The sequence below is a fragment of the Triplophysa rosa genome, linkage group LG19, assembly GCF_024868665.1.
Source record: "Triplophysa rosa linkage group LG19, Trosa_1v2, whole genome shotgun sequence".
Classification (NCBI taxonomy): domain Eukaryota; kingdom Metazoa; phylum Chordata; class Actinopteri; order Cypriniformes; family Nemacheilidae; genus Triplophysa; species Triplophysa rosa.
The window spans coordinates 11332659-11350438 of record NC_079908.1 but is presented as its reverse complement, the minus strand read 5'-3'; the positions used below and the strand labels follow the sequence as shown (position 1 = coordinate 11350438).

Below are 17780 nucleotides of genomic sequence, written 5' to 3'. Positions count from 1 at the left end.
CCCTTTAAGTGTGAAAGTTTGCTTAATCTTAATTAAGATTATTTACATGACGAGAATGAGTATTTAACTGAAACCAATCTATTCATTTTTTGTTCAAATTTACTGTGGTATATTACTGTATAGCTTTTAATGTGTTTTCTGTTGAAGTTGTGGTTTTCAAGATGTGTCTTTCTACTGTCATGTTGCCATTAACGTGGAACCCACAACCTATGCAAAGTGTCAAAAGCCTATACATAATTTTAATGAACGGATAATCCTTGATCTCCATTTATGCCTACCACCAGCTCTAAATCTAAAATTACAGAGTTGAAGATGTTAACGTTAATTGTTATTTTATTAATTTGTCTGTTTTTCTTTCTCTCAAGTGTCAGTGAAGCCAGTGCTATGTGACAGCTGAGGCAAAAGGTCATTTTAAATGTTTTTTTAGTGTTGTATTTGTATTACTTGTTATTGCACTTTTTCAAAAAACAAACTGTGGTCCATTAAACATGTGGTTTCATTAAATAATTTAATTAAATAATTTACTTTATATATTTAAAGTCATCCAGTGTCATATTGAAACATTTACAACTGCAGTATTACAGAAAATAAAGTAGCCAAATAAAGAAACGCAAGCAGGCTGTTCCTTCTGCATAGGGATTTGTTCGACTTCGCAACCCCGTTATGGCCCCAGTTCAGGGATGCCAAGAGACGGAGGGTTGTCTCACATTTATCTGCCTGGCAGTCCCTGTCTCATAAAACTTAAAATCCCACCCCGAGCAGTTGAGTATAAACTTGTCCTCCAGTTGAGTTAAACGAAAAAAAGGCATTTTATACGAGGCACAAACCAAAGTCATGGCATCTTTGGGACTTCAGATTTTAGGAATTGCCCTCGTGTTTTTCGGGTGGCTTGGAGACATCCTCACCTGCATCCTTCCCATGTGGAGGGTTACAGCCTTTATCGGCAACAACATCGTTACGGCGCAGACCATCTGGGAAGGACTGTGGATGGCCTGTGTCGTACAGAGCACAGGCCAGATGCAGTGTAAGGTGTACGATTCAATGCTCGCCCTGTCCCTGGACCTACAGGTTGCGCGCGCTTTGGTTGTCATCTCAATCTTGGTCTCTCTCATCGGCATCATCTTGGCGGTCGCAGGAGGAAAATGCACCACTTGTATTGGGAACAAAAGCGCGAAGGCAAGAGTTGTCGTATCTGCGGGGGTGTTTTTCATTATAGGTGGCCTGCTGTGTCTCACACCTGTTTGCTGGTCAGCGCACACCATCATCCGAGATTTCTTTAATCCGCTCCTCCCAGATGCGCAGAGACGGGAACTCGGTGCGTCTCTCTACACCGGCTGGGGCGCAGCGGGGCTTCTTCTCATCGGGGGCGCCATACTGTGCTGTCAGTGTACGAAAGAGGAACGAGTGGCCAAATACCCTGCACCGACATCAAACTCGTCTGGAAAAGAGTTTGTATAAAGAACATTTCGAAGAGGATCTTTTTGGTATTTTAATAGTCATCTTAACTGCAGTTTATTTCAGTTACAAATTATAATATAACTAAAAGTTATTAACAGACTTTGAATATGTGACGAGTGAAAATGAGTTGGTTTCATTGTCAGTGTTGAAATATAACCCTTATGAAAGCTCTTACATAAATAGTTACACTTAATTTGTCATATGCAAACACGTTATTCTCATGTTTCTAGTTAAATTTTTCTAGGGAAGAATGCTCACATTATACTTTTTTGTAAGTTACCAGTGCTTCGTAATTAATGCCTTTGGTTGTTTACTTTTGTACATTGGTTGGAGTGCAGAGGTTTCTCTATGACAACGCTAACTGCTTATCCTTTGTATGGGGGACAAAAGAAGTGAACACAAAACTGCAGCTGTGAAGCAGAGGAGTGTACCTCAGAGAGAATGTGTAAAATAAAAATATATAAATTTAGGGTTAATGTCTGCATGTGACATTATAGGATGTTCTGATTTACCATACTGCATTTGATTTAATAAACACACATTTAATTTGAGCCAATACGTTTTTATTGCTAGTAAACCATTTTGAAAACTTAATCATCAGTTTTTCCAAGCATTTACAGTAAGTGCCAAAAACTCATGGTGATATGACAATTTACTTGTTTTTACAAATCTCAAAAACCTCATCTGCAGTTATTTTGCTCTGTCAAGTAGTTGCCACATCAATAAAGATTATTATCATATTACAATTTACACATAATCCATCGCCGGGGTCAGAGATCTAGCAGGAGCGTATTTGCCTACTATGTAGGGCCTGTATTCATTGGACGGGCAGTTCCAGCAGAGAAGTCCGCCACCTAGCAACAAAAGACCTGCAGATCCCCAGCCTATATACAGACAGGCTCCCAGCTCCCGCCGCTGGGCAGAAATTAATAAAGGGTTGTAGAAGTCCCTAATAAGCGAATGCGCAGACCAGCAAACAGGCACTAATATAAGAAATCCAGCAATGATGAAAATTACCCCAGAGACAATGCACGCTCTGGCTTTAGCTGCTTCGTCCTCCAGACAGTTGGTGCATTTTCCGCCAACCACAGCCATCAGGAAGCCAAAGACACCCACAATGATGGAGATGATGGCCATAGCTCGTGAAGCCTGGAGGTCCTGTGATAGTGCCAGCATGGAGTCGTAGACCTTACACTGCATCTGTCCCGTGCTCTGCACAACACAGCTCATCCACAAACCCTCCCAGATGATTTGTGCCGTGACTATGTTTGCGCCGACAAAGGCTGTGACCCTCCACATAGGCAGGCCACAGGTGACGATGGTTCCCAACCAGCCTATTATGGCAAGCATAACGCCCAAGATTTGGATGCCCTGAGATGCCATCACTGCAGAAAGGGGTGACTCTAAAAAAGTGATTGTGGAAAGTGACCGACGGGATATAATTGTCTGGTTTTTATAGCCTTCAGGCATTGGGTGGAGTTTTAGCTTAAAAAGACACGAAAAGAAAAGCTGACATTTGATATTTTCTGGGGCTCTTATTTCTTAGTCCATTGTTTGATTTGTATGAAGACATACAAAACTTTTACCGCTGGAAATACATAGCAGTCTTCAGTAACAATGACACGTTTTAAAAGTCTGATAAATAAAAAACAATGTATTTGTTTAAAAACCTTAAAATCTGACGCATTAAGGCACTAAACTAAATATTTGTTCTGAAATGTCTCTGCATCATTTATTTAGGCATTGTAACATACAATATGCAGGTTTTATTATGCAACATGTTTTTTTTTGTTTCTGTGATTGTTTAGTGCCCAAGCATTAAAAGTATGAAGGACTGTTTTAATGGTAAAACTTCATAAGGAGGTTGTATTTGTTAACATTAGTGAATGCATTAGCTAACATTACCACTAACAACATAGTTTTTCAGCATTTATTCATATTAATACGTGTCACGAGAGAGAAACACACAGATCCAATTGCGGGGTAACACGGTTTATTAACAGAAGCAACACAATGAGCACAGAGAGTTCAAAAGGTCCAGGCACAGAAAAGAGTCCAACCGTCCTAGCTGACTGCTAGGCCAACTGGGAAAACCCAGTGTACGGCAGCGTCAGCCCGATGTGAGCAGGACGGCGGAAGAGGTGATGTGTAGACCAGCCACCACGGTGAGAACGGGAGACGGTGGACAACTCCAACAACCGCAGCGAGGGCAAAGTGGACAGAACCGCCCCTCTGGTGAACCAGGCAGCCTGCGATCAACAGCAGAGGAAAAGACCGTAGTCCTGGAGCCGTTCTCCTGGCGAGGTAGGTTACGGGTGGTGCTGTGGCGAAAGCAGTCCTCTGGGCATAGGGGGAAGTGACACGGAGAACACAGAACAGGAATCCACAAGGTAAAGAATCCAACACACGAACATCCACTCGACACGACAAGAAACACTAAATAACAAGGGCAAGACAGGGAGTCAAACACTACTACTCACGGTACGGCAACTGTATACAACAAACGTACAAGGGAAGTGAGAAAGTGACCGAGAATAAATAGGCTGAGTTAATGACCACCAGGTGAGAACACAGATTAATGAGGGTAGATGCGGAGCGACAGGTGATTCTCATAAACACACATACACGCCGACAGTGAGCGTGTGCGGTTGCCAAGACAACCGCAGCCAGCTCAGTACACAAACTTGCACACACACAAAGAGAACAAACGAACAGTGCTAGCCTCAGGTCCCGACAAATACGGTTGTTTATGTTAGTTCACATGTGCATCATTGTAACCTTTGTTTAAAAAAAGTATTAGGACAGGCTGAAATGAACATAAACTACGAATGATAAAACCTGTAGATGTTTTGTTCATTGTTAGTGTTAGCAAATACATTCACCAATGTTAACACATACACCCATTAAAACATTTTACATTACAAACTTAGTTTCTCTAGGATATTTCTAGGTTTCAGGGTTGAAACATGTTAGCGTCATACACAATGCTGAAACATGCTAGCTAGCTATTTATTGTCTATATAACCTTCAAACTTTTATACTTTTTGAAGTACTTATACTTTTTTATACTTTTATACTATCTTAATTTCTCCAAACATACAACTTTTTTAATTTTTTAAACTTTACTAGTTACTTGCAGCTAATTTGCAATTTTGTTTGGGCTGTCTCTCACATTTTCTTCTCACACACACAAACACATTTTATTCAGCAGAAGTATCTGTGGTTTCCTGTGAGGCAGTTCATCTGTGTTTTTTTCCAGTGTGCATGTGTTTGCAAACTATTAATTATAAGTTAAAATCTCTTAGACATTATCATGGTGACATCATGCATCAGATGGGTCAAAATGATTTTATATATATTTCTGTTTCCATATTATAACATGGTTACCTGATGCACTATTTCATATCAAAAAAGGGAAACAGGAAGTCTTTCATATCTTGTGTGAGCTTCAAATGATTTAGAATTATCGTGCATGTGACAGACTTACAATAGCTCATATTTAAAAGTACTACACTAGTTACCCCCTGGAATAACCACCATGATGGTACCATAGTGCGTAGGCCTGCCATCACTAATTGAATTCTTTTTTTTTGTTATGGCTGAAATACACTACAAGACTTTTAAAATCTGAACAGACTTTTTTTAAACTAGACATCATACACTTGACTTTTTGAAAGTTTCAGATAGAAACACACTAACTCAGGAGTCTTCAACTAAAATTGCTTGAGGTCCAGTAAACAAACCCTCCTTGCCAGTCGAGGTCCGGACAATTAAATACCTAAAATCATGAATTGATTGTTTTTGGCAGACCAAAGAAATAAACATGTCTTTTCATATCTATACAACGTCATAACAATGTCTGACAACAATATAATGAAGGAAAATGTGCAAAATGCCATAATCTCTAAACCTGCATTGAACATACATTCATTTCAACATTATCAACTTTAAAAGAAAACTAAAGTGTTGTTTTCTGCTGAACTGAGATGAACAAATAGCAGTATCAAGTTGCGACTGATCATCATCTGATAACATTTCAGCTCTTCTTGTGGCTGTTGCAGCTGAAAGTGTCACATCTCAAATGTCACAAAAACAGCCTTCTTCCACCTTAGAAATGTTGCCAAATTGCGAAATATTTTATGTGTGGCTGACGCAGAGAAGCTTATTCATGCATTTGTAACCTCAAGACTTAACTACTGTAATGCACTGCTTAGTGGTTGTCCTGCAACATCAATAAACAAACTACAGTTAGTTCAGAATGCAGCTGCCAGAGTTCTAACCAAGTCCAGAAAATACGATCACATAACCCCAATGTTATCAACCCTTCACTGGTTACCCATTAAGTATCGTATTGACTTTAAAGTTCTTTTAATCACTTATAAAGCCTTAAACGGTTTAGCCCCTACCTACATAACAGAGCTTCTACCACACTACAACCCATCACGCTCGCCAAGATCTCAAAACCCCAGACTTTTGATAACACCTAGAATAACTAAATCCACCAAAGGGGGTAGAGCTTTCTCATACGTAGCACCTAAACTCTGGAATAGCCTCCCCGATACTATTCGAGGGTCAGACACACTCTCCCAATTTAAATCTAGATTAAAGACACATCTTTTCAGCCAAGCATTCACTAACACATTTTCCCTACTATGGCAGTAAATGGGGGATGAGATCTGACATTCTTCCAAATATCTTCCTGTGTGTTCAGCAAAACAAATACATTTATACAGATTTGGAATGATCAGAGAGTGAGTAGATGACAGAATTTTCATTTTTTGGGGTTAAATAGCCATTTAAGACAATAGACTAAAGCTGACCGACACATGTATGAAGTTTATTTATTTCTGCTAGAACAGGTGTATGTTTGTTGTGCCTTGAGGACTACAGTTATCAACTTTCGCTGTTAACTGTGCTCTTAAATAAGAATGTGTCAGGAACGATGAGGGAACAAGGGAGAACCCAAGTGCAGACAGCGGGTGGGGGTTAACAAACAGACTTTATAAGAAACAAAACATAAAACGAAAACCCACAAGGGGGTAACACAACAAAACAGCAAGGGAATTAACAAGAGGTAACAGGAACATAGACTACTCTAAACTAGACAAAACTAAATACAATACTAGACATACACTACAACTAACTAAACTGGCCACCACAGCAATACAGACCGAGCATGACGACGGGCAAACAAGGCAAAACGAACTAACACAAGACAGAAAACACAAGGGCATTAAATAAGGGAACAAATCAAGAGGGAACAGCTGACGGGCATGAAACAATAACGAGCAATAATGAGGAGACGAGAGGGCGGGAACAGAGACGAGACCAGCGAGCCATAAGGGCCAAAATTACCTCCCTTCACATGAAACATGAGGTTCTGTCATGACACAATGTTTTTAACGTTAAACAAATAAATCTTCATTTACATTCAGTACTAGAAATGCGGTTCATCCATTTTGCAGGTGCGTTGTCACCTGCTTCTTTTAGCATCTTTCCCCTTTCAGTTATATCCCAGATAGCAAGCATATTTGGGCCACATGTGAAACTCATCTGTCACATCTGGCCTAGATAGTGCATGGCTAAACATATGGGCCATATTCGTTTTGCCATAACTTTAGAAATGGCGGGAATGTTCCATTGGTTCACATCATATTTTGGGGTATATGGCCCGCAGGTAATAACAATCACACGAGAACCCCATATGTTTAAGATATGGCACACAGTGGCTGACATTTGGATTGTACTTGGAAAAACACATTAAATTTCCCGCCGAAATCAAGTGCGTCCTGCAGTCCACGCAGTCCACACAGCACCTTTCTCTTCTTTCCTCATAACTTTTCATGTTTAGGCAAGTGATGTTTTGACATTTGATAAGATATTTTATTGAAATATGTAGCATTTTCTGTCAGTATTGCATGTGATTAAGGATTTTGAAAATTGTTTCATTGAAAAAGCTACAGTATCAAATTTGCAAAAAAAGGTGGGGTTTCCTTAACGATAATGAATAATGATGAAATAACGCTCATTAGAAAAATCAGTCTAAAAATGGACTCTCCAGACAGATTGAACTAGGCTCAAATTGACTAATACATATTTTACAGTGCACCTTTTTTCTTTTAATGGTTGTTTAAATTCTTATGTGAAAGCCTTATCAACAAAATCAGTGTTTAAATGAAGTATGCAGTAATATAAAAGATGTCCAATGTCAGTATATACTTTTCCCAACCGATTTCCCTTCAAATGATCCCCACAGACATTGGGAATAACCCCAGAAGGAGAACTGTTAAAGTAGTAAATGATGTTTATTTTTAATTACTTTATTAATGATGTAACTAGTGAATTTACTCTTAGAATGTTAGTTTCCTCTTTACATGTTTTAGTGTACAAAAATGCAAGATATAGACTGTTTGAATGTTACATATTATTTAAAAAAAATGCTTACAAATGAATACAGAGTACCTGTAGCTATTTGAGTACATGTAACATGACAAAAGCAAATGATTTTGAATACATTTGTGTAGTTGAGTATTTGATTTGCTAGAGGGTTAAAATGGCTTTTGCATAATCTGTAATAAAAAAAATAATTTTGAGTTTGTGTTTAATATTGTTTGATTGTGTTTATTGAAAAAAATGTTCAATGGTGCGATGTAAATATGGTTAAATTCTGGGAGAATTCTGGCTTTTGGTCTATCAAGCTAAGAAGATGTGGACCAGATCTGGGCCGGGGAACACTTTCTTAAGTGGGCCACAGGTCAGCAGTTTATTTGGGCCAGATCTGCACCAAAGGAAATTTGCTGACTCTGATACGTTTATCGTTTTCTCTACTTAAAAGAAGGCAAGGGGTGAAATAATTAATAAAAATTTAGTCTTATGCATCTGTCTTAATAACGTTTCTATATGTTAATCTTTATATATAATTTATGTAAATATAAACTAAAGTAGGCTAAAATTATTATAATAAAATTATATTATAACAGCAACAACAAAACAGCAGAAAATCTAGTCCATATAGTCGAAGTCCATCTTAGAAAATGTTCAAAAAGCAACCTTGGTAACAGGCCAGGTTCTAATTTGGACCCTTTTATGTGTCCTATTATATATAGGTTATATATCTTATATGTTAATATATGTTAACAGTTAATATATTTCCTTTTCTTCCTGTTTCAACTTCACTTCTTGAATATTGTAGCCTAATAATTTCTGCGCTTATTGTCTGAGTAAGTTTACCATCTGAAGGCAATTAGGGCGATCGTAACCACGTGCCTCTGATCACAATAATTACCACGCCGCCTCTAAAACTGACTATAAACGAGTGCGTCTGAGGACGGTACGATAGAGGCTGAGCTTTCACCTATCAAAACAATGGCGTCTACTGGGCTTCAGATTTTGGCTACCGCGCTTGCAGTCATCGGCTGGTTGGGAAGCATTATTATTTGCGCGCTCCCAATGTGGAAAGTGACGGCGTTTATTGGCAACAACATAGTGACTGCTCAGATCTTCTGGGAAGGCTTGTGGATGAACTGCGTGCAGCAGAGCACGGGTCAGATGCAGTGCAAGGTCTACGACTCCATGTTGGCGCTTCCTCAAGATCTCCAGGCTGCCCGCGCTCTCGTGATCATCTCCATCCTCGTGGCCTTATTGGGAATCCTGCTGGCTGTCGCAGGAGGCAAGTGCACCAACTGCGTTGAGGATAGAGACGCAAAAGCCAAAGTGGGCGTGGCGGCTGGTGTTTTCTTTCTTGTGGCTGGCGTGCTCTGCCTGATCCCGGTTTGCTGGTGCGCGCACACTGTCATCAGAGATTTCTACAATCCCATTGTCAGCGAAGCACAAAAGCGTGAGCTGGGAGCGTCGCTGTTCATCGGATGGGGCTCTTCCGGCCTTCTGATCATCGGAGGCGCGCTTCTCTGCTGTCAGTGCCCGAAAGGTGACGGTCGTGGTTATTCCGTGAAGTACTCTGCTCCGAGGTCTGCTGCCAACGGGGGCGCCTATGTGTGAAAATTGGGCTTTCTAGACCCGAAATTCTCCTTTTATGAAGGGAAGAGATTGAATTGTGTGCACTGATGTTCTTTCATGAGTTTTTAAATTGTAATAAATGTCTTACGTTTTTAACCTTTTGTTGCTTAATCTTCTTGACCACGTACTTGTCCTCTGTGAAACAAGACACTTAAAGATGCAGCAGTAACACTTTTTCACCCAAGAACCTTTGTAGTCACTTCAATAGTGCAACAGGTTTCTATGGGTTTATTTAATCACTTTTCAATTCTTCACAAAACCTATTGGGAGCTTTTTTTTTTTTTTAAAGAGTGGAGGGTGTGTTCTAGTTTCAGTTCTTTAAGAGCATAATGCAATGGTGGTTTACACAAAAGTTAGACGTTTACTTGCCTTCATGACATTCTCAAGTTGGTAACCAAATAACATTAGCCACCACTGACCTCCATTGTATGTACACAATCACTGAAACTTCTAAACCTGGTTTTGTTCTGTGGAAAGATGAACAGGTTTTGTACAATGAATTATTTGGTTAAGCTGTGCATTTAATTTCTACCTCGACATAAACTGGAAATGATTTATTCTCTTTGATTTGAGTAGACTCGCGCTTTTTTTGTGTGATTTCAATTTATATATACTTCATGCTTTTTATTCCTTGTTTGTGTAGCCTCTCTGTGGCCATGCGGTGTGTAGAAAAATCAAGTCGAGCAGGAAACCATATACAGGTCTCCTCCCCTTACTTTGCTTTTTGTTCAAATACCAACACCTGATGCACAGGGAAGAACATTTAGTTTGTCAATAGTCCTTCGCTCTTAAAACCGCATGCGTAGTGCTCCTGCTCCTGCTGTGTAGTGCTTTTTATCGAAATGTGCAGTGGTCTTTTATAAAACATGAAGAGAAGACAGCTCTTGGCTGTATTTCTGGCTGTCGTGGGTATGTGTGGAACTATTCTGGTCTGTGCTCTGCCTATGTGGAAAGTGACTGCGTTCGTGGGAGCCAATATTGTGACGGCACAGGTTTTCTGGGAGGGTTTGTGGATGAACTGTGTTCTGCAGAGCACCGGTCACATGCAATGCAAAGCGTATGACTCCATCCTGGCTCTGACGCAAGATCTCCAAGCAGCTCGAGCTTTAATCTGTGCCTCTATCGGTGTAAGCGTGGTTGCCATTGGATTGACAGTTGTTGGGGCTGAGTGCACTAACTTCTACAGAGAGGAGCGGTTTACCAAAAACAAATTTGGAATAACAGCTGGAGCGGTCTTTATAGTCGCAGGTGTGTTGTGTCTCATTGCTGTTAGCTGGTCGGCACATATCATCATTGTGGGGTTTTATAATCCTCTGGCAACAGAGAGAAGAGGAGAACTGGGAGCTTCGATCTATGTAGGATGGGTGGCCGGTGTTCTCCTAATCGTAGGTGGTGGATTACTCACCAGCACATACTCCAACCGATGCTGATACATCTGTGAGATAAACTTGAAGTGACTCGGAAAGATACTTCAGATTACTGTGTCTGTAACATGGGATGGTCTTGTATCTGGAAGGACATTTCTCAGTGGCCTTATTCCATATTCATGATGCACCAAACCTAAAGACTACTTCATGCTTACACAACTATGCCATATTGCTTCTATGTTACAGATTGAAGAATTTTTAGCACTCACTTGTGTAATACAATGAATCATTTTAATATATATAAAGAATGTTTCCTTGCTATTGTAATAAAAAATTGCACACAATTTGTCCTTTTTTATTGTAGTAACTATAGAAGTGCATTGCTGCTATTCTAAGAAAATGTAAAATACAAGCTTATAACTTGTGTTGTGAATCAGAGCTTAATAATAGAGACTGCTGTAAATGCTCCTTTAAACGTTTACATGTAAATGAATGAATTGTTTCACAACACCAATGTTACTGGATAACCCAGCAACATTCAGTGAAGAATATTTGAGTCTGTCTCCAACATCTACTGTAAATAATTGCTGCTTCACAGTGGCCCAACAAACTTATATGTGCACCAATAATGCGATTATTTCCAAAAATCTTATTATCGCAGGGTAATAGTCGCAGTTTACATACGAGCAAACCTCACTCCCGTTAACATGCAGTTTTCATTATTCTGATTATTTGCTATAATACACAGTACAAACAATGCTCTCGGGTACAGTAGGCGTGTTACTGGCTATCGTTTTAATATATTATGCTAAACGCCTTATACGGGTGTGTTTCATAGGAATTAGGCGATGTGATACAGAAATATGAGGAAAATGTCTCCGCAGCGTTTGTGTACGCTGTCGTTTCTGTATGAAGATAAGGAGCAGAGACTGCTGGCAGCGAGTTGTGTTGACGGTAAAACTTCAGACCGTCATGTTTACCATGAATTTCAAGATGCGTGACAGAAGTGCATGCGCACCTTGCTCAGAGCAGAGCCATTAAGAGAGAGAGAGAGAGAGAGTCGCGTCAACTCCGTTGACTCCAATGGAACAGTTTTTTCACACCAATGGAGGCTCTCAATAGTTCCCGGAAGTTACTAGTAACGCATGGAGCTGCGACTAAACAGAGCAACTGAGGTAAACTTTTAACCCATTTAAAGACGAAAGCCATTTAATGAATAAAAAATGAAAGAAATAAAGCATTTAAAGAGAAAGCATGAATTCCTGGAACTATCTGAAGGCTCCATGAATCACGTGATGCTCCTGCGTTTTGGACTTCCGTTGGCAGAACTCTCTCTCTCAATGGCTCTGGGTCAGAGCAGCAAAAATGCGATTAAGGTGTTTACATGCCTTCTTATTGCGATTAAAACCGGCGTACTCCGCATATGTTACTTCGATTATGCATACTGCGATTATATATCTTATTTTGAATGATTGCGTTTACATGAGGTAAAGTGTAATCGCAATATTGGCAAAATCCTATTATAAACGCATTATGAGGGTGCATGAAAATGCATGTTCAATAACAGAATGATCTAACAAAACTCAAAGTTGCTGGATTTTGGTGTTTTTTGGCATTTTAAGGTTAAATAGAAAGCACATTCTTATATGTATGTTAAATTAACACCCGTGGACGCGGTGTATGTAGATAGAAATAGCTCATTCTAAGGTAATAAAAACGTAAGGCTTAATTATGTAAGGCCTTTACACACCTCTGAAGACATAGTTATGTATATTATATTGCATTTCTACCAATAGATCCTCCAAAAATCACACACTGGTTTTTGCTGTGTAAATTTAATTATTTGACTTAAGCTTTTAATTTTTTTTTGTTTACTCAAGGAACTCTAAAAAGGTTTACATGCTTTAAGGATAGTCAACTAATTATCAGTACAGTGAATCATTTTCCTACCCTAAGAACACTTGAAGACAATAACATCTAACATACCAAACATTTAAACATTTAATCTGTCTGTGGCAGTTTGTATTACCAGACATTACACAAACACTCTGAAAACTGGGATCTGAATTCATTTTTTGACCGGACATTGAGAAGGAAGACGATAGTTTCAAACATTTTTTTGTTTGTTTCTGGTAACAGTCCACCCGAAACAGGTCAGACAGCTTTGGTCTCAACATTTACAATGGCCAGAAGGAATCAAGTCTAACGGGTAAGTTCTGAAAACTGGTTTCTATACTCAAACCCTGCCCTATCTTTTAGCAGCCTAACCTACAACTGAAGGTTACACTTAACACAAACATTGCAAACAGTCGCTGAGGCAAACAGCAACTTTTGTCCTCCTGGATTTGTTCTTTTAAAGCTATACGACACTGAAAGTCATGGTGTCCACAGGACGTCAAATATTGGGCATTTCCCTGGCCATCCTCGGATTTTTGGGAAGCATTGTCATCTGTGGCTTGCCCAACTGGAAGGTGTCGGCGTTCATTGGAGCCAACATCGTAACCTCGCAGAACATTTGGGAAGGTCTGTGGATGAACTGTGTGGTTCAAAGCACAGGGCAGATGCAGTGTAAGGTCTATGACTCTCTGCTTGCCCTTCCTCAAGATCTGCAGGGTGCGAGAGCCTTGGTCATAGTTGCCATCATCGCCGGGGTGTTTGGAGTCATCCTGTGCATTGTCGGAGGGAAGTGCACCAACTTTGTGGAAGACGAGGCATCTAAGGCAAAGGTTGCCATCGCCAGCGGGGTCATCTTTATTATTGCCGGAGTTCTTGTTCTCGTTCCTGTTTGCTGGACAGCGAACACCATAATCAGAGACTTTTATAACCCCACATTAGTCGACGGCCAGAGGAGAGAGCTCGGGGAATCGCTTTACATCGGCTGGGCTTCTGCTGGTTTGCTTCTCCTGGGCGGAGGTCTTCTCTGCAGCTCGTGTCCTCCAAGTGATGACGTTCCACACAATGTGAAATATTCTCAGGCCAGATCTGTGACCAGCAGCAAAGCTTATGTTTGAAAAGGAAAGATCAACTGAACCTAAATGAAAGTGAGTCGGGAAGGAATTGATAGGAAACTCTGAGGACAATTGATTTTGAACAAAATGTTTAATAACACACATTGAAATTGTTCATAATGTGGTTTGTACCTTAATTGTAAAGAAATTTGCAGAATATATGAACTTTGTCACTGTTGTCTAGTACGGTGATCGTGTCACCTTCATCACTGTTGTGTCCCTATTCTGGAAACCCACAATCCCCCAGGGGTTTGTCTCTGCATTTAGTGCACTAGCTAATGCCAGTAAAAAGCTTCTGTCATATGGAAATCTAAAATCTGAAAAAAGATGTGTGTGTGTGTGTGTGTGTGTGTATATACAGCTGTATACAGTGTGTACATACACTACCGTTCAAGTTTAGGATCATTTGACTCAAATGTATTTTGTGATCTTAAATATTATTTGATATAAAGGCATCTGCTTACATATTTGAAATTTTTTAATTATAAAAAATAATTCTGAAAATATAATAACTTCTTTCATTAGGCAACAAACATTTTATTTATTTATTTTTTAAATGGAAGAAAATGCAGCCAAGAGCCCAGCATAGATGGGAACTACTTCAATACTGTTTAAAAAGCATCTCAGTGTGAGACCTGAAGAAACTGGCTGATAAAATGTCAAATCTGAAAATTCAAGGCAATTGGTAGCTATCTGTACTTTGAAGAAACTCACATATAGCTTTGATTTGTTCAAGTATTCTCACAAAATAATTATCATCATCAGGTATTGTTTTTGTTATTATTTGTATATATGTTTTTAATTTTATTACTAACCCTTCAATCTAGAAAAATATTAATAAGTAATGAATAAGTGGTTCTAGTCGTTTGAACGGTTGTACGATGTGTAATCCAAAATGTCTTTCATTTAAATAATTTCTGTATGATTACTTAATACATAATTGAGCTATATATGAAGTGTTAATTGTTTACTAAAGTGACATTGTTTTTAATAAACACATTAAAAATTCGAAAGATCTTAACTTTGTGTAATTGATTATATTCATATTTAATATTTTACCACATTATGAAATGTATTACCGTTATGCAACACAAAGAAAAATGCCCTGAAACCAAACTAAAAACTAATTTCCAGTCAATCATTTAAATAACGTTTTAAAAAGTTTTATTCATAGTTTCACTTCCTGTTATCGTTTGAATCTTTAAATATACGCAACCTCGGTGGACACTAAAAAATGTTGGGTTATTTCAACCCATCATTGGGTCAAAAATGGACAAACCCGACGGTTGGGTTAAATTAATCCAGCATATGGTTTATTTTTGCCAACCGGGCATTTTAGGTTGAAACAAAGTTTAATTCATAACCCAACGGTTGGATTTGTACATTTTTGACCCAACGCTGGGTTGAAATAACCCAATCTTTTTTTCGAGTGTTTTTCTAAAAACCATTTTCCTCACTACGCCCTGTTGTCCTCTTGCCAATACAAGCTATGACTCACAAATACGTAACATTTCTTTGATATGACAAGACAAATGAGGGTAACTTCAGCATTCTTTTTGTTTTAAGATATGTCATGAAAAGTGTCTAATGTAATAAAAGTTTCGGTGACTCATATTTCGTTATTAATACAAATCTGTGGAAGGTAAACTGAGGGAAAAATGAGACAAAATTGACAACAATCTTGTTATTTTGCCATTTATCGTTCAAAAATCGCCTAGAATCCAATGTTTGTTTTTTCTTAACACATAAAATGGCACATAAAATAGGTCAACGCCTGGCATGAGACATAAAACACCAGACACATGACCTGCAAATCAAACTTGTACACAATATATCTGAAAACAAGTGAGGTACAAACACCTGAACCAGATCCCATCCCCAACTACACAGTAGACCATCTACCACTACATATGTGATCCGCCCACATTGTCTAAACCTAGAAATAGGAATCTGGTTAGGCTGGTAATGTGGAGGCCAATGGAGGGCATGGTCTCATTTACTGCACACGCCTCCTCATAGGTTCTCTCTTTTTCAACACATAAACACCTCATGACTGTCACTAGAGTGAAAACTCAGCAGACAGGAAAGGTGCGAGAGAGTGTGTATGAATATTAAAGAAAAGGCCTTTGCTAAGAATGTGAACAGAAGGAAGTGACCTCACTCAGGATCGGTTCTGTGGAATCTTATTACAAGAGAAGAATGGAGGGCATTGCACTTTAGGTTTGGAAAGCCAAGCAGACCAAAGCCAGACATCATTGCAGAAAGACCAACTGAGATTCAGCTGTGTGGACATTTATTATTTAAAGGTTCTGAGTAAGACATGGCTTCCCTGGGCATGCAAATGCTGGCCAGTTCTTTGGCTCTTTTGGGTTGGGTTGGAGCTCTCCTGTCCTGTGTCTTCCCTATGTGGCGTGTGACAGCCTTTGTTGGAACCACCATCGTCACCTCAGAAACCATGTGGGAAGGCATTTGGATGAGCTGCGTGACACAGAGCACAGGCCAGATCCAGTGCAAACCGTATGAGTCCACGCTCGCACTCAGCACGGATCTCCAGGCTGCCCGGGCCCTGATGGTGATGTCCATTCTCACGGGAGCGGGGGGCCTGATTTTGGCCTTCCTTGGAGGAAAGTGCACTATCTTCCTGAGCCGAACCAAAAGCACCAAAGCTAAAGTCACCGGAGCTGCCGGCGTCACGCTGACCGTCGCTGGCATTCTTTGCTTGATTCCAGTGTCATGGTCGGCTGGCATTGTAGTGAAGGCATTCTACAACCCGCTGCTGACGGATTCGCAACGCAGGGAGATCGGGGGAGCCATTTATTTAGGCTGGGGTGCATCTATCCTACTGCTTTTAGGCGGGGGAATGCTGTGCACCTCAATCTGCACAGGGAACACAGTGGATGACGATGGTCCTTCTGTGAAATACTTGGTCGTGCGTTCTTCGCTGGCAGGGTCCAGCATGGCGGGTTCACAGAGGATGCGACCGGTCTCCGTGAAGTCTCTGCCAAACAGCGCTCCTTCTGTGAGGTCACAGTGGAGTCAGAAAGCACCTATGAATCATCAGAACAGATTACCCTCCACAGGCTCAGATCACAGCAAGCCATCGACCACAAAGTCACAGCTTGCCAGAGCTGAGTCAGTAGCAGAGTCTGAGCAGAGTGAGGGGGCGTCAACAAACTCTCAGCTGATTGAGAAAAGTTTGGATCAGACAGTGACAGCCGCTGAACCAAAAGACACATCTGAAGATCCTTCAAAGACATATATTTGATTTAGGAGACCTTGAGTTGATACTGAAAAATCCTATTAGAATGCAATAGGGTCTTGCACTTGGACAATCATATATCTGCCTTAGCACTGTGAATTTAGCATTATTAAGAAAATGTAGAATTGTTTTTAGACTTCTTAGGAAAAATGAAGGATGGCACTATAGCTTAGATACTATATAAATATACTTTACACTACACTTAAGTGCAAATAATGCTGTAGATGAAGATTTATAATGTGAATTAAACAGAGACTTAAAGCGATAGTTCTGACATGATTTACTCGCCCTCTTGTCATTTCAAACCTGTATGACTTTCTTTCTTCCGCAGAACACAATAGAAGATATTTTGAAGAAAGTTGGTAACTGAACAGCACTGGCCCCAATTCACTTCTATTGTATGGACACAAAACCAATGCAAGTGAATGGGGGCCAGTTAACAACATTCTTCAAAATATCTTCTTTTTGTGTTCTGTGGAAGAAAGTCATACAGGTTTGACATGACAAGAGGGTAAGTGTTAGGTTGTAAAGATTATCTTGTGATTCAGCTGTGTCATGTCAATAATTTGTCTAGTTTCACACTATAATATGTATGTGTTCATGTTGTATGTGGTAAAACGTTTCCCCCCTCACTAAAATAGTAGATCTGTTAGTATAGTGTTTTGTCATTTG

At 39.7% G+C, this 17780-nt stretch overlaps 5 protein-coding genes across 5 annotated transcripts; 4 read left to right on the top strand and 1 right to left on the bottom strand.

Annotated features, from left to right (window-relative positions):
• Nucleotides 1-754: 754 nt before the first annotated feature.
• Nucleotides 755-9621, top strand: LOC130569936 (claudin-like protein ZF-A89). The gene is made up of 3 exons (XM_057359917.1): nucleotides 755-1436; nucleotides 3462-3493; nucleotides 9050-9621. The coding sequence occupies exons 1-3, from the start codon at nucleotides 835-837 to the stop codon at nucleotides 9454-9456; spliced, it is 1041 nt and encodes a 346-aa protein (XP_057215900.1). The 5' UTR covers nucleotides 755-834; the 3' UTR covers nucleotides 9457-9621.
• LOC130569935 (claudin-4-like) lies at nucleotides 1477-2864 on the bottom strand. Its single transcript, XM_057359916.1, has one exon. The coding sequence runs from the start codon at nucleotides 2839-2841 to the stop codon at nucleotides 2206-2208; it is 636 nt and encodes a 211-aa protein (XP_057215899.1). The 5' UTR covers nucleotides 2842-2864; the 3' UTR covers nucleotides 1477-2205.
• A 587-nt stretch (nucleotides 9622-10208) lies between the features above and the next one.
• cldn28 (claudin 28) lies at nucleotides 10209-11178 on the top strand. Its single transcript, XM_057361213.1, has 2 exons — nucleotides 10209-10722; nucleotides 10798-11178. The coding sequence occupies exons 1-2, from the start codon at nucleotides 10341-10343 to the stop codon at nucleotides 10902-10904; spliced, it is 489 nt and encodes a 162-aa protein (XP_057217196.1). The 5' UTR covers nucleotides 10209-10340; the 3' UTR covers nucleotides 10905-11178.
• Nucleotides 11179-13089: 1911 nt separating this feature from the next.
• Nucleotides 13090-14864, top strand: LOC130570618 (claudin-4-like). Its single transcript, XM_057360982.1, has one exon. It carries the CDS (start codon nucleotides 13220-13222, stop codon nucleotides 13850-13852), a length of 633 nt encoding a protein of 210 aa, XP_057216965.1. The 5' UTR covers nucleotides 13090-13219; the 3' UTR covers nucleotides 13853-14864.
• Nucleotides 14865-15894: 1030 nt separating this feature from the next.
• cldn30 (claudin 30) lies at nucleotides 15895-17115 on the top strand. Its single transcript, XM_057360064.1, has one exon. It carries the CDS (start codon nucleotides 16170-16172, stop codon nucleotides 17112-17114), a length of 945 nt encoding a protein of 314 aa, XP_057216047.1. The 5' UTR covers nucleotides 15895-16169; the 3' UTR covers nucleotide 17115.
• The last annotated feature ends 665 nt before the right edge of the window (nucleotides 17116-17780 follow it).